The sequence below is a fragment of the Lontra canadensis genome, unplaced genomic scaffold, assembly GCF_010015895.1.
Source record: "Lontra canadensis isolate GAN:19392208 unplaced genomic scaffold, GSC_riverotter_1.0 scaffold3, whole genome shotgun sequence".
Classification (NCBI taxonomy): domain Eukaryota; kingdom Metazoa; phylum Chordata; class Mammalia; order Carnivora; family Mustelidae; genus Lontra; species Lontra canadensis.
This window is the reverse complement of record NW_022630997.1, coordinates 46,554,549-46,576,264: the sequence shown is the minus strand read 5'-3', so window position 1 is coordinate 46,576,264 and position 21,716 is coordinate 46,554,549. Positions and strand designations below refer to the sequence as shown.

Below are 21,716 nucleotides of genomic sequence, written 5' to 3'. Positions count from 1 at the left end.
TCAAAGAGTAGGATTCAAAACAAAGTTTTCTGGCTCATCCCATGACATATGTTGCTTTCTTGTAATTTTGTTTTATTATTCAACATTTGCTTAGTGATTTCTAAACTTAATTTTTTATTTCAGAAATTCTAGTTGTCTTCTTACTTGCTTCAGGTGGCTTAACATGAAATAAATGAATTCATAAAGTGGCAAATGACAAATTGGTAGAAAATGAGTGCATTCAGAAATCAGAAATGGTAAACAGGGCATTAGCTTAAAAGTTGCAAAACCATGAGTCAGAATGTAATTGGCAAGACCATAAGTCAGACTGAGGAATGGGCATAACCTAATTGTATATCAGAGAATTGCAAAAAATAATGCCAACGATTACTGGAATGCTAAACTTGTGATCTAGTTTCACAATATTTTAGCCATTTTTTTTAAAGATTTTTATTTATTTCACAAAGAGAGAGAGTTCACAAGTAGGCAGAGAGACAGGCAGAGAGAGAGGGGGAAGGAGGCTCCCTGCTGACCAAAGAGCCCGATGCGGGACTCAATCCCAGGACCCTGAGATCATGATCTGAGCCAAAGGCACAGGCTTAACCCACTGAGCGACCCAGGAGCCCCTATTTTAGCCATGTTTTCATATATTTCTTTTAAATTAAAAAAAAAATCAATCGAATCTTCCTAAAGAAAAACAAAACCTGTTAACATTTGTTAAGAAAAATCAATGGGCATTGGGGGGGGCGGCACCTGGATGGCTCAGTTGGTTAAGCAGTTATTTTTTTTTTTTAAGATTTATCTATTTATTTGACAGACAGAAATCACAAGGAGGCAGAGAGGCAGGCAGAGAGAGAGGAGGAAGCAGGCTCCCCACTGAGCAGAGAGCCTGATGTGGGGCTCGATCCCAGGACCCTGGGATCATGACCCGAGCTGAAGGCAGAGGCCTTAACCCACTGAGCCACCTAGGCGCCCCAGTTAAGCAGTTATTAAGCAGTTAAATGTCTACCTTCAGCTCAGGTCATGATCCCAGGGCCCTCAGCTGGAGGCCCCTGTCAGGCTCTCTGCTCAGTAGGAGTGTGATTCTCCCTTTCCCTGCTGCTCCCCCTGCTTATACTTTCTGTCAAATAATAAATAAAATTAAAAACAAAAAAGAAAAACCCTTTAAAAAAAACAACAACAAGGGGTGCCTGGATGGTTCAGTAGGTTAGGTGTCTGCCTTCAGCTTAGGTCATTATCCCAGCATCCTGGGATGGAGCCCCACATGGGGTTCTCTGCTCAGAAAGGAGTCTGCTTCTCCCTCTCTCCCTCTGCCCACTCATGCTTCTTTTTCTCTCTCCATCTCTGAAATAGATAATAAAATTGGGGAGCCTGGGTGGCTCAGCTGGTTAAGCATCTGCCTTCAGCTCGGGTCATTATCTCCGGGTCCTGGGATTGAGCCCTGCATCGGGCTCCCTGCTCAGCAGGGAGTCTGTGTCTCCCTCTCTCTCTGTGGTTCCCCCTGGTTATGCGCTCTCTCTCTGTGTCAAATAAATAAAATATTTAAAAATAATAACAAATAATAATAAAATTTTTTTTTAAAGAAACAACAGGTTTAAAAAAAAAGAAAAAGAAAAAAGAAACAACAGGCCCAAAATGGAGTCACTTGAGCTAAGCTCGTATCACCAAGTCTTAATACTTAACCTAAATGCAGTTTCAACCTTCTTCAGGAATGTGCCCACTCTTTCTTTATCTCTTCCCCCTTCTGGTTATAAAAGTCTTCCAGCCCTCATTTCTACTTGCTAGATGGGATGCTGCCCAATGATGAGTTGTTGAAAAAGCCAACCTGATCTTCAAATTTTCTCAGTTGAATTTTGTTACACAGGGACATAAAAATCACCAAGTTTTGTTATTGTTTTTCAATATTCCTGAAAATAACTTAATGATTTCAGTGTAATTTTAAGCCCTAGAATGTAAGCAGAGAATTCTTAATAATTTTGCACTCTGAAATCTTGAAAACTAATTAGTGACTTTAAATGTTTACTTATTTTTGGAATGAAGGGGGGGTAAGAAATATTCTTCTGATAATCATATTTTACCCTTCACTCTAAGTATAAAACTATGAAGCCCTCTACAGGGCTAGATGTAGACTTCTACAAATCCTAACTATGGAAAAAGATTATGATGTCTTACATTGTTCAAACTAAAAAGAATATTACAGTGTAAAATAAGTTTGAGGATATCCAACTAAGTTCTGATTTTCCTCACAATGACTATATTAATGCTTTTTCAAAATACCAAAACTCCCTGCTTTGCTGGGGACTTACGCTGGGGTATAGTCTACCTGTCAAGTAATCTAGCACTAGCATTATTTTCTTGGTTTGAACTTTTCTCATTTCAACTAATCTATTTTTTATTTTTAAACTATTTATTTTTTACTTATGATCAAAATTGATCAAATCATCAAAAGAACTTATAAGTATGGACTCTAGAGTGAGCCTGATTGAGTTCAAATTAGACTCTACCTCTAACTAGCTGTGTGACCTTGAGCAAACTACTTAACCTGGGTGTCAACTTCAGAATCTATGAGGGTTTTTATGAAGCTTAAGTGAGTTAATATATGAGTTAATATATGTAAATAAATGCTTAATATAATTCCCAACATAAACTAAATATTATATTTAAATGTTAGCTGTTATTATTCTCCCAGTCTTTTTCAAGCTATTCATTTTTTTAAAAGATTTTATTTATTTATTTGACAGAGAGAGATCACAAGTAGGCAGAGAGACAGGCAGAGAGAGAGGGGGAAGCAGGCTCCCCGCTGAGCAGAGAGCCTGATGCTGGGCTCGATCCCAGGACCCTGAGATCATGACCTGAGCCGAAGGCAGAGGCTTTAACCCACTGAGCCACCCAGGCTATTCATTTTTTCGATCCTTTCTTTTGTGAACCAAATCATTTGTCTGCTCTTTTTACCTGAATTCTTTCATTCTCAATCACTTTTGAATCAAGAATTCAAATAAAAAAAATTTTTTTAATAATATAAAAGGAAAAAAAAAACAATGAGGGACTACTGAAGAAGAATATGTAACAAAGTGGGAAGTCAGCTTGACTGCTGGTAATCAGACTGACATGTATATCAGTCATCCACATGGTGACTGGGGTTTTTCAATTCATAAACATAGTGTCTCCCATTTTGGCCTTTTTTCTATACTCACATATCTCTTCCTTACTATTCTAACTAGCACTGCTTTACAGAGAGGCCAAAAAAGTCCTCCAAGTACAATTAAGGGAAATCAGAAACTACCTACCTCTGATAGTGGTGTTGATATTTTTCTTCTTCCCCCATTTTACAACCACAATCCAATACAGAAACCAGTATATCTTCACCTACCAGGAAGCAACAAGACTCAATCAAGTTGAGATGTGCCTGCAATTTCTGTGTATGTGCAAAACTTCTCTTTCCCTCCCTTAGTCAAGAAACTGAGGACTTGAGGCTGCCTGGGTGGCTCAGTGGGTTAAGCCTCTGCCTTCAGCTCAGGTCCTGATCTCAGGGTTCTGGGATCAAGTCCCACATCGGGCTCGGAGCCTGCCTCCTCCTCTCTCTCTCTTTACTTGTGATCTCTCTCTCTGTCAAATAAATAAAATCTTAAAAAAAAAAAAAAAAGAAACTGAGGACTTACTGATGAATCTAGACTGACTGTGACTGCTTTTTCCCCTAGATTCTCACCCTCTCATTGTCTCCATAGTATAGAATCCAGGAATTGTGATAACCAAAAACATACTTTAATCAGCAGTTAGATTTTGTTGATTTGCAAAGCTTTGAAGAGCTCAACACTACCTCATTATCACTGTATAAAACACAAAAATCCTATGATTGCAAATTATTTGTAACCATGATACTAAAGAAAGATAATTCTTGGTCATTAAAACTTCAGAGATTATATTCTGAATATATGACAAATATGAATTTTTTTTAAATATAAATTTTTTGTTCTGCTCCAGCAAGAAGCATAAAGATTCTTAACAAAGGAACTAACACTATAAGGCAGAGGCAGTAGAGGGAAGATGAAAGAGGACTTCAACCACCCCCATTGTGACCTCAGTCTGCACTTTCTAATTGCTTAAGTTCTTTCCCGCTTATCTCTTAACTCAGGCAAAAGACCAAGTGGGCAGAGAATCCTGTGAGCATCTCTCAAGCAATAACAATGGCCCTGAGCCAGCGAGACCCCGTGGGATTGACATCACAACAATGATCGACCTAACCTTTACTGCCCACCTGCATGTATTCACCGACCTTTGTCCACAATTTCCTTATATCAACCTAGAAGTATTTTCAACCCTTCAAGACAGTCTTTGAGATGTTAGTCCACTGTATTCCGGGTAATGGCGTCACAGAAATAAATGCCTTTCTTGTTCTACTGCCATCCCCTCCTCTACCTCTGGATTTTATCCACAGCACGTGGCCAAACCTGGTCTGTTTGGGAAGCCTGGAGCCAGGTGCTCTTGTACCCCTGAGCCCCAGCTACAGTTCTGGTGAGCCAGTCAGGAGCTATACTTCGGATTTATCCAGCCCCCTCAGGACTCCCCAGTAGAGAGCAGTTAGCTGTGACAGTACCTCTCACCTCCCTGTGTTTCCTGAGCCAGTGGCTGTGATAGGTCTGAGTCAGCTACCTGCGGCTACTTGCTGCTGAAACCTGTTTCATTTTGAGGACTTTCTTTCTCAGTTGCCCAGAACTGGCACCAACTGTCTTAAGCGCATTTGGTGAAACAGAGAAATGAATTAGAAGTAACAGGCCCTAGAAATTTGGATCCTGGTAAGTTCCCCCCAATAAATGCCTATTGGATCCTGTACTTCCTTAGTTCCCTACTATTGGGTACTTTCGAACCATCTGTCAGGTTTTCATAACCTGTTTGTTCAGGCTTGCATAGCTTGGAGTTGTGGCAGAGACCACTGAAATTTGCGAGGGTACTGATGGAAAGAGGAACAATGAGAAGTAAACAGGAAGCTAGGGTACATATTTGGCAGGATCTCTGTTGGAATTTGTACCTATGTGAGTGTATGTACCAGATGAGAAGTAATATTTCTATACCCTTTCAAAGCCGCCTAGAGAGAATATTGGCTGACTGGTCTACTTTTAATTATAAACCTATGACTGAGAAGAAAATGATATTCTAGTAACACCACCTGGCCTATGTATATATTAAGCTCAGAGGAAAGATGGCCACTGAATGGCTCTCTTGAATTCCTTCCTCCCATTTGGTTGCCTCCAAATAGGGGGTTTTGGTTTGGTTTTCTTAGCTTTGTCTAGGAAGCCACCTGGTTCAGCTGGTGAAGCTCTAACTTTTGGGGAGAACCAAAAACTAAGAAGCCATTTGGTTCATTCAGTCAGTGAAACCCCTGACTTCTGGGGAAGAATGAATACTAATGGAGGTACTCTTGGTTTCGTTTAGTTTCATTTTGTTTCTTCTGTGTTCTTTCTGAACTTTTGCCTAGGAAGATAGGGAATACGCCTTCTGCTCCTGAAGAAGGTCCATTAGGACATATTTTGAACAAATGGTGCAGAGGGCTGAAAAACAGCCAGAGAAAAAAAGCCTGGCTTGGCAAAAGTAAAGACAGGAGACAGAGATAAAGGAATGTTAGTCCAAACTTTCAATCTGTCTCTGGCCTTGCCAATGGCTCCCCTGCACCTCTGCCTCGGCCTCCCTCTCCTCCAGCTCCTGCACTACCACTGGCTAGCCAGCTCCTGTACCATCCTCAGCACCTCCAACACCATGGGCTCCTGCTCCTCCTACCCTTGCTATCAAGGAGCAAAAGGCACCCCAAGCTGTTCGGCTACTTCCTCATGAGGTTCAAACTGAAGCACCTCCCCAACCAACATGAAGAGGCCCAGAGGTTCCCCTGGACTTAAATCACCTAGTTCAGATTTCCTCACTGGAGCCCCAGGTAAAACTGACAGTGGAGAACAAAATTGATTTCTTAGAGGACGTGCAACATACTCAGTATCAAAGCTAACTCAAGATAGTTGGTTTAATTAAAATAAACGTGTCTTTAGAGTTATCAGTATTAAATATAAACTTTTATTCTATCAAGGTTTTCTAAAATGTCAAATAAATTCATGTTATCTCTGTTGCAATTTGTCAGCAAAAAGATGACTTAAAATGAAGATCAATATTGTCTATCTCAAAATTTTCATAAGTTATTGTTAAGGACAAGTAGACTGAATAAATAAAATGGTACAAGGATGAGAATACACTTTTGTTGAGGGAAAAGAACATAATTTTGTCCTACAATGAGACTGTCCTACAAGAGACAATAAATTTCTCTTATTTAGAGAAAGAAAGCTTATGACTAAATCTGAATGTATAAAGGAAGCTGTAAGTATGTGAAGTAGAATCCTTGGAAAAGAATTTTAAGCATGTTCAGAACTAAGATTGGAATGAATGAGTTTCTTTGTTTCTTTGGTTGGGGGGATAGGAGGGTGAGGTGGGGAGGAGACAACAGGAGAAGGAAAGAGAATCTCAAACTGGCTTCACGCCCAACACAGAGCTGGATGCAGGGCTAAATTCACAACCGTGAGATCATTACCTGAGCTGAAATCAAGAGTTGGAAGCTCAACCAACTGAACCCCAAAGGCGCCCTATGAATGAGTTTTAAAAGTATATTGGGTGGCACCTGGGTGGCTCAGTGGTTTAAAGCCTCTGCCTTCAACTCAGGTCATGATCTCAGGGTCCTGGGATCGAGCCCCGCATCGGGCTCTCTGCTTGTCGGGAAGCCTGCTTCCGCCCCTCTCTCTCTGCCTGCCTCTCTGCCTACTAATGATCTCTGTCAAATAAATAAATAAAAATCTTTTAAAAAATTAATAAAAAATAAAGTATATTGGTAGGGGTGACTGCCTGGCTCAGAGAGTAAATTCTGTGACTCTTGATCTCAGGGTTGTGAGCTCAAGCCCCATGTTGGGAATAGAGCTTCCTTTACAAAAGTAAATAAATAAAAATAAAAATAAAGTGTACTCATTAAAAAAATAAAAATACACTGGTGTAAAACTGAGACTTGGCTTTTTTCTCTGTTAAAAACACAAAGTTCTGCGGTGCCTGGGTGGCTCAGTAGGTTAAGCAAATGCCTTCAGCTCAGGTCATGATCCCAGGGTCCTAGGATTGAGCCCCATGTCAGGCTCCCTGCTCAGCAGAAAGCCTGCTTCTCCCTCTCCCTCTACTTGCTGCTCTGCCTGCTTGTGCTCTCTCTGAGAGTCTCTCTGTCAAATAAATAAATAAAATCTTCAAAAAAAAAAAAAAAAAAGAGACAAAGTTTTCTTAGATTGTTGGTCTGGAATTGATAAGAAATTGTAAAAAAAAAAAAAAAAAGTGTTTTCCTTTCCTTTATCTGCCCAGAAAAACCAGTTTCTATATTTTGTCATGATCAGGTCTTTGATTACTTAACAAAGTTAAAACTTCCTCAATATTAAAGGAGTTAAGTTTTGCTAATAACTATACAACCTTCTATACAATCTTTTATTGCCACCTTAGTTAAACAGATAATTAAAATTTTAGTTTTATAACAACCTATAATCTTGTTAAGGCAACTACTTTAAAACCTTCTGGTTTTGGGGTGTCTGGCTGGTTCAGTTGGAGGCAGGATTGGGAGTTCAAGCCACACACTGAATGTAGAGATTACTTAATCCCAGGATTGGGAGTTCCTGGGATTGGGAGTTCAAGCCGCACATTGAATGTAGAGATTACTTAAATTCAAAAAAAGGTGGGGGGGATGCCTGGGTGACACAGTCAGTAAGCGTCCAACTTTTAGTTTTCGTTCAGATCATGATCTCAGGGTTGTGACACTGAGCCCCACATCAGGCTTTGCACTCAGCAAAGTCTGCTTAGGATTCTCTCCCATTCTTTCTGCCCCTCCTACTCATGCTCACACTCACTCTCTCTCTCAAATAAATAAATAAATAAATACTTTTTAAAAACCCAAACAAACGACCTTCTGAGGTTTTTAACAAACTTCCCAAGATTCAAATTCTAAATGAAGGTGTTTTGACTAATTGGGCTTATTTATTCGGCATGTTGGGTTACAGGGGAAGCGCTGTCAAACAGATGGTGATAGCCTTCTTAGGTTACATTGTATGAGTAAATGCTATAACTGTTCCAGAAGTTATATGAAATCTCTAAAGTTTTAACATGTCCTGGTATAAGGTCTTCACTTGACATTCTAGTTACTGAAATGTTGTGTCACAGAAGTAACTGCATTTCCTTGTCAACTGCACTATAATGAACTGTCGTCCAGTATTTCACCATGTCCATCTTTTAGTCTTAAATAAAACATTTCATTTATTTATTTGAGGGAGAGAGACAGAGAGAGAGTACAAGCAGAGGGTGGGGCAGGGAGAGGGAGAAGCAGACTCCCATTTGAGCAGGGAGCCCGATGTGGGGCTCAATCCCAGGACCCCGGGATCATGATCTGAGCTGAAGGCAGACGCTGAACCAATTGAGCTACCCAGACACCCCTAGTCTTTTGCTATTTATAATTATTGTTCTGATGCTCTTGAAAACATGTTTCATTTTCAAGGAGATTCATGAAAAGGACTTTCTGGCAAATACAGGTTTTTGACATCTTTGAAATCATAAAACTAAACTGGGTAAGAATTTCCAGCACTAATGGAAAAGCTACATTCAATCAGAACAAGAATTAGTAACAGGGACTAAATGAATTGAGAAAGATGATCATAGTCTTTATAACTCTTCTTCAAAACATAGCTGTTTCTAATGTTTGCTTCTCCAGATTTAAGGAAAAATTTTCTCTCAAAATATCTGACTTATAGAAATACGATAAAATATTCCTTTGTGAACAAATTGAAACATTTATCTTTACTGCCTACCTGAACCCTCCAAAATTCATAAGCTTTCATTGAGTATTCTTTCTTTTAAGGCAATGAAGAATCTGTTCTCCTTGTAACAGGACACCATTGGAAACATTGATTACTTTGTCAAGACTTTGACTGGAAGGTCATATTTAGAGAAAGACATGCATAGACTCAATATGACCAAACAGTTTTAAAGAACTAAGGTAGACTTTATGGAGCCAACGGAGCCCCATGGAAATGCTGACCTGATCTTGCTAACAAAGTTCCCAGCAATCTTACCTGGTGAGTAAAGAAGGTCACTCCCTGGCAGATGCAGGAACCTCGGGCTATTTTGGGGAACTTGAGAAGAATTCACTTAAATTTACAGGTACTATAGGCAAATCTGATCACAAGAATTTGGCTTGGCTTCTGGCCTTGCAAGGTTACTAAAAGTTCAGTCTAAAATTCCTTGTAGGGGGGTGCCTGGGTGGCTCAGTGGGTTAAGGCCTCTGCCTTCGGCTCAGGTCATGATCCCAGGGTCCTGGGATCGAGCCCCGCATCGGGCTCTCTGCTCAGCGGGGAGCCTGCTTCCACCTCTCTCTCTCTCTGCCTGCCTCTCAGCCTAATTGTGATCTCTGTCTGTCAAATAAATAAATAAAATCTTAAAAAAAAAAAAATTCCTTGTAGGGGTGCCTGGCTGGCTCAGTTGGAATAGCATACAACTCTTCATCTCAGGGTTATGAGTTCGAGCTCCCAGTTGGATGTAGAGATTACATAAATAAATACATAAATAAGTAAACAACATTATATATATATATATATATATATATATGCACACACACACATAAATAAGTAAACATTATATATATAGATACATACACACACACACACAAGTAAAATAAAATTCCTTATACAAAGTTCCAGCAGAGCAGATTTAAAAGGACTAATATAGTCACAATCACTGTTCTTGCTGTGCTTATATAAATAATTAGGCCAAGTTGTTTAAAACTGGACTTGTTTTACAAACAAATTGGTCTTCATTTGGTTATCTTTGATGAAAATGAGGGTGATTTTAAAGAGAAAAATTATGCTTCAATAACACACCTTTGAGCATGTTAGACTCCAGTTCTGATTAACTTTCCTTGAATGCTATTATTTGCCTAAGCTAGACATTTTGAGGTAAATGTCAGAGAAACTGCCACAAAAGCCCATGCATAGACAATCTTCGTGCCTATTACTCTGTGAGAGTAATAAAAGGACCCCATGGACATAGACTTATTTGAACAGCTGGACAATGGGATGAACTCCCCAACAACTTTGTAATTCAGCTATCACCTCGACCTATTCTGTATGGCTGGGATAGCAAAACTGATCCTTAAAAGCCAGAGCAGGAGCACCTGGGTGGCACAATAGGTTAAGCGTCCAACTCTGGTTTCAGCTCAGGTCATGATCTCAGAGTCATGAGATCGAGCCCTACATCAGGCTCTGTGCTTTGCATGGAGTCTGCTTGGGATTCTCTCTCCTTCTCCCTCTGCCACTCATGCTCTTTCTAAAATATATAAATGAATCTTTAAAAAAAATAAATATAAAATAAAAGCCAGAGCATATCCCACTCCATGGGGTTAGCTACGGAGTTATGGAAACAGTGGATGGCCCCACCTTCATTATAACTGGACTGGACAGTGCACTGAGGGACACCCATATCTCCCGGGATGAGTCATCTCCCACTTGCCAGCAATTCTTCCTAATTAGGATATTGTTAAAGCTCGACATCAGGCAAAGAGGAGTTCTTGGTGATTTTATCCCTTAGCCATATTTGTCCCACGAGTCATCTCTACTGATGAAGAATTATAAAGAGAAGCTTTAGCTGGGGATATAGCAGCCACTCTTAAACAGAACGGGAATGGAGTCAACTTCCAAAATGATGAAACCACATGGATTCAAAACGTGGTCCTCCAAGGAGCACCTGGGCGGCTCAGTCAGTTAAGTGTCTGCCTTCAACTCAGGTCGTGATCTCAGGGTCCTGGGATTAAGCCCCATGTTAGGCTCCCTGCGCAGTGGGAAGACTGCTTATACTTCTCTCTCTGCCCCTTCCCCACCACTTGTGTCACTTGTGTGCATGTGTGTGCTCTCTCTCTAATAAAATCTTTTTTAAAAATTCTTATTAAAAAAAAAAAAGTAGTCCTCAAAACCTGAATGGCCCTTGATATCTTGACTGCAGCCCAAGGAGGCACCTGTGCTTTCATTAAAAGTGATTATATTCCTTGGGGTGCCTGGGTGGCTCAGTGGGTTAAAGCCTCTGCCTTTGGCTCAGGTCATGATCCCAGGGTCCTGGGATGGAGCCCCACATCGGGCTCTCTGCTCAGCAGGGAGCCTGCCTCCTCCTCTCTCTCTGCCTGCCTCTCTGCCTACTTGTGATTTGTCAATAAATATAAAAATCTTAAAAAAAAAAGTGTTTATATTCCAAATTACTTTAAAATTTTAACTAAAGTTTGGGATGCCTAGGTGGCTCAGTTGGTTAAGTGTCTGCCTTAGGCTCAGGTCATGATCCCAAGATCCTGGGATTAAGTACAGCATCGGGCTCCTTGCTTAGCGGGGAGACTGCTTCTCCCTCTGCCTGCCACTCCTCTGCTTGGGCTCTCTATTCCTCTGTCTCGGACAAGTAAATAAATAAAACCTTTTAAAGAAATAATGTAACTAAAGCCAGGAAAGATGTAAACAAAACATCACTGCTATAGGTGCCCTAGCTCTAGATCCTTTTAACAACTGGCTAAATTTGATTCCTCCCAAATGGAAATATACCCTGCTAAGCATTGCTATATTTCTTGTTCTTCTTCTTTTTAGTTGTTAAAATTTGACTTTTTGTATTTGTCAAACAGGAACCTGTGCCATTCGAACAAGCTTAGAGATGCTCTTATTGTCTATTTCAGGAGGGACTTAAGAAACGAAGCTCTCAGGGCGCCTGGGTGGCTCAGTGGGTTGGGGCCTCTGCCTGCAGCTCAGGTCATGATCCCAGGGTCCTGGGATCGAGCCCCACATCGGGTTCTCTGCTCGGTGGGGAGCCTGCTTCCCCTCTCTCTCTGCCTGCCTCTCTGCTTACTTATGACCTCTGTCTGTCAAATAAATAAATAAAACCTTAAAAAAAAAAAAAAAGAAGAAGCTCTCCTACACTGTCAGAGTCATTCCAAAATCCCTACACTGTCTCCATCAGTAAGAAATAGCTACAGAAGAAATGACTGTCATCCCTTTTTCCTTCCATAGAAAAGGAATGGTGTTTTGGTGCTGGGGATTTGAAAAGACTTCAGCTACTTCCATTTTGACCTCAGTTTGTGCTTTCTCATTGCTTAAGTTCTCCTTTCCAGCTTATCTCTTAACTCAGGCAAAAGACACTGCAAGCAAACATCCCATGATGGGTAGAAAACCACCCCTGAAGCAATGACAAGTGCCTTGACACCAGCATGACCCAGCATGACTGATGCCAAGACAATTACTGACCTGACCTTTACTGCCCACCTGCATGTACTTACTGACCTTTGTTCCACATTTTCCTTATATAAACCTACAAGTATTTTCACCACTTTGGAGCGGTCTTTGAGACATTAGTCCGTTGTCTTCTGGGTGATGGTTACTGAAATAAATTTCTTTCCTGATGGTCACTGAAATAAATTTCTTTCCTGTTTCACCACCACCCAGTCTCTGTTCTTTGGATTTTATCAGTGGCACGTGGCCAAACCTGGTCTGTTTGGGACCCATGGAACCAGGTGCTCTTGAACCCCTGCCCCAGTTCAAAGAGAGGAAAAGATACTAGAAATTGGATAATAAAGGATTGAAGCAAAGGAGCATATACAGACCCTCATCAATTAATCTTCTTCCTCTCCAACTTCTCAATGAATATGGAAGGAGATTTCAGTTTTCAAAGATGGCTTCCCTCCCTAGCTCACTAACTTCCTTCCCATCTGAGGCTACCACAGTAGGAGCAACATCCAGATTTCATGTACACATGTACAAAGAGATTTCAATGAAAAAAATGCATGGATTAGAAATGAATACTGTAGACAAAGAAAGGGCTCTATGCATCATATTTACAAAAGATAAGCCATGAAGCTAAAGAAATTGGTCTAGAGTAGATGTCCAAGAAAGTTTAATTCTACTGTATCCTATATTTTGGAACTACATCATTGCTTCAAGCCTGATGATTAAGGTTCAATTGTAAATAACTAATAACCTGTCTATCATTATGTGCAAACTCTGAATCTTAGACAGACTTCTAGGGAGAAATAATTCAACTATGACATTCAGGAGCCACATCTGTGGTCATTATTATCCAAAAGGAGTAACCACGTGTGACTGCAGATACCTTTAGTACAATAGTCTCCTGTGGAAATCAGATGTTTCAGTAACTGCATGATGTTAAGTCAAAGAGCCAAAGGGGTAGAAAGCAGAGGTCTGAACATCATGCCCATCCCATACACAGATTAGGCCTCAAATACATTAACCAAAGAAAGTAAGTTCTATTTATTTATTTATTTATTTGACAGATGGCGTAAGTAGGCAGAGAGGCAGTCAGAGAGAGAGGGGGAAGCAGGCTCCCTGCTGAACAGAGAGCCCGATGTGGGGCTCGATCCCAGGACCCCGGGATCATGACCTGAACCAAAGGCAGAGGTTTCAACTCACTGAGCCACCCAGGTGCCCCAAGAAAGTAAGTTCTGAAATCAAGGGTTGTACTACCAGCTCAGAAGAGTAATTTCTCCAAAAATATAGGAAGCTTCTTGCTTCTGGACTTGGGATAAGGGCTCAAGGGGGAATACCATTCCCTTTTAAATATTAAGGTCTGGGGAAAGTGCCTCCAAGTCTCCTTGAGATTCTCAAAACTACAGTGTGCAATCTGTCCTAATAATAATAATAACCTGTTCTAATAAAAACCTAGTAACAGCACCATACATCCATTCTCACTCCTGACATCCAGCCTCTGTCCTGATTGGTTGCTAGACATGCTATCCTGATTGTTAAATATTTTGAATATAAAAAAAAATATTCTGAATATCACCTTTATTTAAACTAAAGGGGCGCCTGGGTGGCTCAGAGGGTTAAAGCCTCTGCCTTCGGCTCAGGTCATGATCCCAGGGTCCTGGGATCGAGCCCCGCATCGGGCTCTCTCCTTGGTGGGGAGCCTGCTTCCTCCTCTCTCTCTCTGCCTGCCTATCTGCCTACTTGTGATCTCTCTCTGTCGAATAAATAAAAAAATAAAAAATAAAAAAATAAACTAAAATTTTCCCTGTGTTACAAATGAGACAGAAAAAGGAACAAGTAATTCAGGTGGCTGGCTCAAGACCATGTAACAAGTCACTGGCATAGGAGATTTAATAACATCCTCTAATATTTAAGGAGGACCTCTGATCTTTTTTTTTTTTTTTAAGATTTTATTTATTTGAGAGAGAGCAAGAGTGAGAGAGCACAAGTAGGAGGAGTGGCAGAGAAAGCAGCAGAAGCAGACTCCCTCCTGAGCGGGGAAGCCAGATACAGGATTTGATCCCAGGATCCGGAAATCATGACCTGGGCCGAAGGTAGTTGATTAAGTGACTGAGACATCCAGGTGCCCCAGGAGGATCTAAGATCTTTCAGAATATTTTCAAAGCAATTCTTTGACCTTCAGAACAATTCAGAAAGAGAGAGTTGGACAAACACAAGCTCCACATTAACAAATGGAATGTGAATTACGGAAAGTTTAAATGATCTGCCCATGGTCAATATAATGTAATAGAGGCCAGCCAAGATCCTGGAAGTGTTCTGTACATTTGACCTCCTAACCTTGAGCCAAAACACCAAACTGGAATAGCCCAGAGAAGGCAGCGAACAGAACTCAGCTTACCACTTCTAGTTTCTAACTTGTCCCTCTTTTTTCTCTATCCCATCACTCTTAGTTCAATAAGAACTGGCAGAGCAAGACTGACTTCAAACAACTGAAACATACAGAAGGAAAGAAGACTCTTCTTAAATACAAACCTTGATTCTCAGTCCCTAGTTTTTCCTTTTTCTGGTTGACTAAGGTTCCTCATGTACTGGATTTTAATTGTAAGAGGAGGGACATGCTGAAGTTCAAAAAAGCTTTAAAATAAGCTCAGTTGAAATGATTGTGAAAAACACACCACTTTTTATTTTGGCAAATATAAAAATTTCCAAACTTACATTCAAAGGCCACCAAAGGTACAGGAGCAAAGATACCTGATATAAAGAAACTAGAACATTCATTCCAACTATTTACAATCATAGGAACAAAATGTAAACTGTAATTACTCAAACATGGTAATAAAAATATAATCATTACAAATGGAAGCACTAGTCTTTTTTTTTTTTTTTTTTAAAGATTTTATTTATTTATTTGACAGAGAGAGATCACAAGCAGGCAGAGAGGCAGGCAGAGAGAGAGGAGGAAGCAGGCTCCCTGCTGAGCAGAGAGCCCGATGCGGGGCTCGATCCCAGGACTCTGAGATCATGACCTGAGCCGAAGGCAGCGGCTTAACCCACTGAGCCACCCAGGCGCCCCTGGAAGCACTAGTCTTATGTGTAATTGCTAGCATTTTAAAAAACTTTTTAAAAACTTTTTTCTCTAAAAATTAAAATTTATAATCAAAGTTCCTTTTGGTTATTATTATTTTCTAATATGTACTGAAAACGTGATGTTAACATGTCTTTCATTTCAGAAAAATGAAACTAGAAATACCCTTTGAATGAATAATGCTATTCAATAATCAAATGCTATGAAAAGACAGCAACACAAAGTCTTCAGGATTTAACTCATATTCATAATCCAACTTAATCTTTCTTTCAAGCTTCAAAGAAAAACTTTTGATCAGTCACTTGTAAAGGTGAATTTAAAAGACAGAAAATTTAAAAAGTGATGTATAATATTATACATCATATGTTGTAATTTAGGGACGCCAGAGTGGCTCAGTTGGTTAAGCGTCGGCCTTCAGCTCAGGTCTTGATCTCAGGGTCCTGGTACAGAGCTCCACATCGGGCTCCCCGTTCAGAGGGAAGTCTGCTTCTCTCTCTCCCTCTCCCTTTCCCCCTCTCCTTGCTTGTGCTCTCTCCCTCTCGACTAAATAGAATTCTCTAAAAAAATTTTGTAATGTAGAATCTTATTAAAATTTCTCTTCCATAAAATGAAGACAATCATAGCATTTTCCACACTGTATTTTTCTGTGGACTACATGTCAAGTGCCTTAAGATTACATGTCAAGTGCTCAGGTCTATATATGATTCATAGCAAGTAATCAATACTTGTTACTAATGTTCCTCACTAGCACTATCATGCCAGTATAACATACTGAAATATTTCTATACCAGTTGGCCAACAGCTGTTGTTCCAACTCTAATATCCCTACCATGGCTCTGGTAGCCCTCTAGGCCTACCAAAACTCCCACCACCACTACCACCACATACTACTCATGCATCAATCACTAGCAAGTTAATTGTAGGCTTTCAGAACCAGTCCTAATTATTAGGACCTCTATAGTTGTATTGCTAAATATTTTGAATATTATTCCTGGTTATTTTTACTACTTACTGTACTTGGATCAGCCATCAAGGAGTCAAGAAAAGCTAAATAAGGGGCACCTGGGTGGCTCAGTCGGTTAAGCCTCTGCCTTCAGCTCAGATCATGATCCCAGGTCCTGGGCTCTCGGCTCAGCAGGGAGCCTGCTTCCCTCTCTCTCTCTCTCTGCCTGCCTCTCTGCCTACTTGTGATCTCTGTCAAATAAATAAATAAAATCTTAAAAAAAAATAAAAGCTAAATAAACACTGGATAAGGCAAAACCATAAATGAGGACTATATAGGTAGAAAGATAAGGCTGAAGAGTCACTGGTTTCAGAGTCAGAAGTTGTATCTGGAAAGTCTCTAAGACCTGTCATCCAAGAACAAGAATGTCATCCCAATAACCAGGAAGGTAGATGATTATCTATAGCCACAGTGTCCAATATCTATTCCTTTTGGGGCCTACATGCTCAAAACATCTGTCTCTACTACTCTCCCTAACCACACCATACATGCATATCTCAAGGGTTTTAGATATTCTGATATATGGAATTTTTTTACCAGTCCTTTATAGCTACATATTTAAATGACCTTCTGGTATAATAAACAAAACTGAAATTAAAAACTTTGTTGCTAAATATCATTGTATACATCTTCACTTTCTCTCTTAAATAAAATTGCTGAGGGGGGATATGGGGTAACTGGGTGATAGGCATTATGGAGGGCACATGATGTAATGAGCACTGGGTATGTAATGACTGGTAAATGACTGAAGTCTACCTCTGAAACTAATAATTCACTATATGCTAATTAAATTTAAATAAATTAAAATTAAATTTAAGAGTAAATAAAAATAAAATTACTGAACTTAGTATATGATAGAGGTGGTACTTAAAGTCAGAAAAAAAGGTAAGTTATTGAGTAAGTATTGTTGGCATCAGTGACTAGTCATTTGGAGAAAAATTTTATTCAATCCCTACTTCATTCTTTATATAAAAATAAATATTAAAAAGATCAACATAAAAAAAATCATCAGTAGGGACGCCTGGGTGGCTCAGTTGGTTGGACAACTGCCTTCGGCTCAGGTCATGATCCCGGAGTCCTGGGATCGAGTCCCACATCGGGCTCCCAGCTCCACGGGGAGTCTGCTTCTTCCTCTGACTTTCTCCTCGCTCATGCTCTCTCTCAAATAAATAAATAAAATCTTTAAAAAAAAAATCATCAATATTGTTGGGGTCTGTTATCAAAGGAGTGAAACTGAGACAAAGTAAAAGTTATGCAAAGCCTTATTCTATGCCAAGCATTAGAAGTCAGACTGACTGGCCAGGGCCGCCTCTGAAGAGAGCGACCCCCTCCCAATCTCACAGGCTGGCTTTATAGGGCATAACCGCAGACCCAAGGTACATGTCTTCTATTGTTAAGGCGTTTACTCCCAGAATCCATACCCGGAACCATACCAGGAACAACGGGGGCGTTTATTCCTGGAATGAAGTCCGTGGATATAAACAACAATATGGCTACCTAGGCAATATGGAGTTGCTCTGGCTAAGCAGGCCCTAATAGTTAAACAGGTTTTAACATTAAATCGGGCCTAAGAAATATAAAAAAAGTTCTAAGAATAAATAAACTTGGGGCACCTGGGTGGCTCAGTGGGTTAAAGCCTCTGCCTTCGGCTCAGGTCATGACCCCAGGGTCCTGGGACCGAGTCCCACATCGGGCTCCCTGCTCAGCAGGGAGCCTGCTTCCCCCTCTTACTCTCTCTGCCTGCCTCTCGGCCTACTTGTGATCTCTGTCTGTCAAATAAATAAATAAAATCTTAAAAAAAATAAGAAAGAAAACGTAAAATGTTTTTATCTTAGAATGAAGAAGGCATTTCTAAAAATAATACAAAAGGGCACCTGGATGGCTCAGTGGGTTAAGCCTCTGCCTTCAGCTTGGGTCATGATCGCAGGGTCCTTGGATCAAGCCCTGCATCGGGCTCTCGGTGTGGCGGATAGCCTGCTTCCCACCATCCCCCGCCCCTTGCCACCTGTCTCTCTGCCTACTTGTGATCTCTCTCTATCAAATAAATAAATAAAATCTTTAAAAAGAGAGAGAGAGAAATAATAATACAAAATTCTGGGGTGCCAGGGTGGCTTAGTGGGTTAAAGCCTCTGCCTTCCGCTCAGGTCATGGTCCCAGGGTCCTGGGATCAAGCCCTATATCCTGCTCTCCACTCCTCCTCCTCTCTCTCTCTGCCTGCCTCTCTGCCTACGTGAGATCTCTGCCTGTCAAATAAATAAATTTTTAAAAAATCTTTAAAAAATAATAATAATACAAAATATTGAGGCCACAGCATAACCCACTTCTACTGGTGTAGGGATGCAGGTGTGTGGATGTGTGTGAGAATTTTGGATGACGTTCCCTAAAAAAAAATAACAAGGTTAAAAGACAAATCTAAAACTGATATATAAATTATTAGTAATATTTGACAGGAAAAAAGCAATGTCCTAATTCCCAAATTCATAAAAATAATTTTTTATATTTTTAAGCAAAAATGAGTATTTAAAAATAGAAACAACTCAGGCAGAAAATGAAAGAAACACATATGGTCAATACACATTGGAAAGCTGATCAGCCTTACTCATAATTAGTTGCTAAATATTAAAAATTTGGTAAGACCAGTATAGGTATGGTATGTAAGGGAAAATTTCATTAAAAGCATTATGAAGATCAGCTTGACAATGCCTATCAAATTTTAAATGCACATATTCCTTGATAAAGTAATTTCCCTTGCCAAAATACATTCTACAAATAAAATAACACAAGTAGGGGCGCCTGGGTGGTTCAGTGAGTTAAGCCTCTGCCTTCGGCTCAGGTCGTGATCCTGGGGTCCTGGGATCGAGCCCCAAATGGAGCTCTCTGCTCTGCAGGGAGCCTGCTTCCTCCTCTCTCTCTGCCTGCTTCTCTGACTACTTGTGATCTCTTGTCTGTCAAACAAATAAATAAAATCTTTTAATAAAAATAATAACACAAGTATTACTTGTGAGAAAAAACTGAAAATATTCCAAATGCCAGTCAATAGGAGATTGGATTAAATAAATCAAGATACATTCATAGATTAGAATATATCATCAGGTCTTTAAAAAAAAATAAGATCTACGTATTGATATAGAAAAGTCTTGAGATTACTATTAAAAAAAAGGTTCGGGACACCTGGGTTGCTCAGTTGATTAAGCATCTACCTTTGGCTCAGGTCATGATCCCAGGGTCCTAGAATCAAGCCCACATTTGGCTCCCTGCTCAGTGAGAAGCCTGCTTCTCCTTCTCCCACTTCCCCAGCATGTATTCCCTCTCTCACTGTCTCTCTCTCTCTCAAATAAATAAATAATTTTTTTTAAAAGCATATATAAGAAACTGCTAATAGTGATTGCTTCTAGGAAGTGGAACTATTTTCTTTGTATAGGAGCATGTATTATTATTATTATTATTATTATAGTCATTATTTTTTTCAATGTTTGAAAAAAAAAAAAATAAACATTTCCAGAAGTAGAATTCTCAAAGGGAATGTACATTGTTCACGTGGTTGTACATTTAAATTTCCTTACCTTTTCCTTTATCTATTTTTTTTAATTTTATTCATTTGACAGACAGCGAGAACACAAGCAGGTGGAGTGGGGGTTGGGGGTTGGAAGCAACCTTCCCGCAGAGCAGGGAGCCCAATGTGGAGCTCAATCCCATGACCCCGGGATCATGACTACAGCTGAAGGCAGACGCTCAATGACTGAGCAAGCCACCTAGCAGCCCCTCCTTTCCTTTTTGTCCTGTAAAAAAATTTTTTATTAGTTTGGATATTAATTCTTTCTTTTATAATTGAGTGTAGGAAGATGACAAATGTGTGCTACTTAATCAATGTCACAAATATTACCTAAACCAAATTAAGCGTTTTAGTAGAAAATTAATTTGTCAGAAATAAAATACACCCAGGCATTTGGGTGGCTCAGTTGGTTAAGCAACTGCCTTCAACTCAGATCATGATCCCAGAGGCCTGGGATCAAGTTCTGCATGGGCTCCCTGCTCAGCGGGAAGTCTGCTTCTGCTTCTCCCTCTCACTCTCCCCAACCCCTGCTGTGCTCTCTCTCTCTCAAATAAAAAAACTATTTAAAAAAATAATAAAAAGAAAGAGAGAAAAGAAGAAAGAAAGAAAATACATCCCTCCTCTTACCTGCCATGGATCCAGCCATTAATCTGTGCACATGACCGGAAACTCCCAGCTTTGTAGTAATTAACTAGAAATCAAAAACATCAAATTAAATGGAATATTTTTAAGTACTTCTCATTTTGCTGTTTCATAATGAAATCCATTATGAAATCCACTAAGAAGAAAATTAGTCTTAAACATAAGTGAAACAAGTGCAAGTGTATAAAGGTGAGCAGAATTACAGCACCTGGTGAGCAGGTCAGATATTTCCTCCGTAGCCTTCCTCCTTCTAGTTCTGCACATTTAAAATCCTAACTTACAATTGCCAAATACACTATGTTGCACATTGATGACCACATATACTTAAAGAGTGAGTGGCAGTAGTACAAATAAAATGCTACTACAGGCAATGAAGTCTTGATATACTGATGACATCAGTTCTGACTGATGAGCTTTAGAATGTTGTTCCCATTCTATTGCTTACATTTCTTTTGAAGATACTCTATGAAATTTCACATACTCCACCATTTTCTGTGTTAAGATGTTTGAAAAGATAAACTTTCAGTCCAACAGAGAAGTGAAAGTCAATGAGTAGGATGGGAAATGCTAACTGATAAGCATTACTCAAAAACAGACTTTCACCATAGGATTTCACTATTTTATTTAGTAAGAAAATCCAAAGCCACAATGTTCCTTTCCCACAATCGAGAAACAAAAGGCACATTAGAAAGCTATTAATATTTAATGGATTTATTAATAACTTAGGGTATATTCTGGCTCTTCTTCATAAGTGTGTACATAAACAATTTGCTCAAAAATGGGACACCTGAGTGGCTCAGGTTAAGTGGCTGCCTTCGGCTCAGGTCATGATCCCAGCATCCTAGGATCGAGTCCCGCATTGGGCTCCTTGCTCAGCGGGGAGCCTGCTTCTCCCTCTGCCTCTGCCTGCCACTCTGTCTGCCTGTGCTCACTCTGAGAAATAAATAAGTAAAATCTTAAAAAAAAAAAAAAAAAAGACTAACAATTCCAGAATAGATAACTCCAAAACCAAGTTATATTTAAAAATTTAAACTACCATAAGTCTTTATCCTTCAAAAAGGCATTACTTTACCCATTCACTCAAAGTAACATTAAAGGCCAAAGTAAATGCCTTGTCAACTAAGTATGATATTCAAGGACACAAAAAGAAAACAAGATAAAAGT

At 39.8% G+C, this 21,716-nt stretch overlaps 1 protein-coding gene across 3 annotated transcripts in view; it reads right to left on the bottom strand.

Moving 5' to 3' along the window:
- The window catches only part of SLC25A16 (solute carrier family 25 member 16), a 49,226-nt gene that overhangs the window by 13,056 nt on the left and 14,454 nt on the right, over nucleotides 1-21,716 (bottom strand). For 2 of the 3 annotated variants that reach the window (XM_032841695.1, XM_032841691.1), the window contains exon 4: nucleotides 20,538-20,601. In XM_032841695.1, the coding sequence (XP_032697586.1) occupies nucleotides 20,538-20,601 (64 nt within the window). Of the gene's footprint in view, nucleotides 1-9,098; nucleotides 9,280-20,537; nucleotides 20,602-21,716 lie in introns of those variants that run through there. The other variant, XM_032841704.1, reaches the window with a different exon arrangement.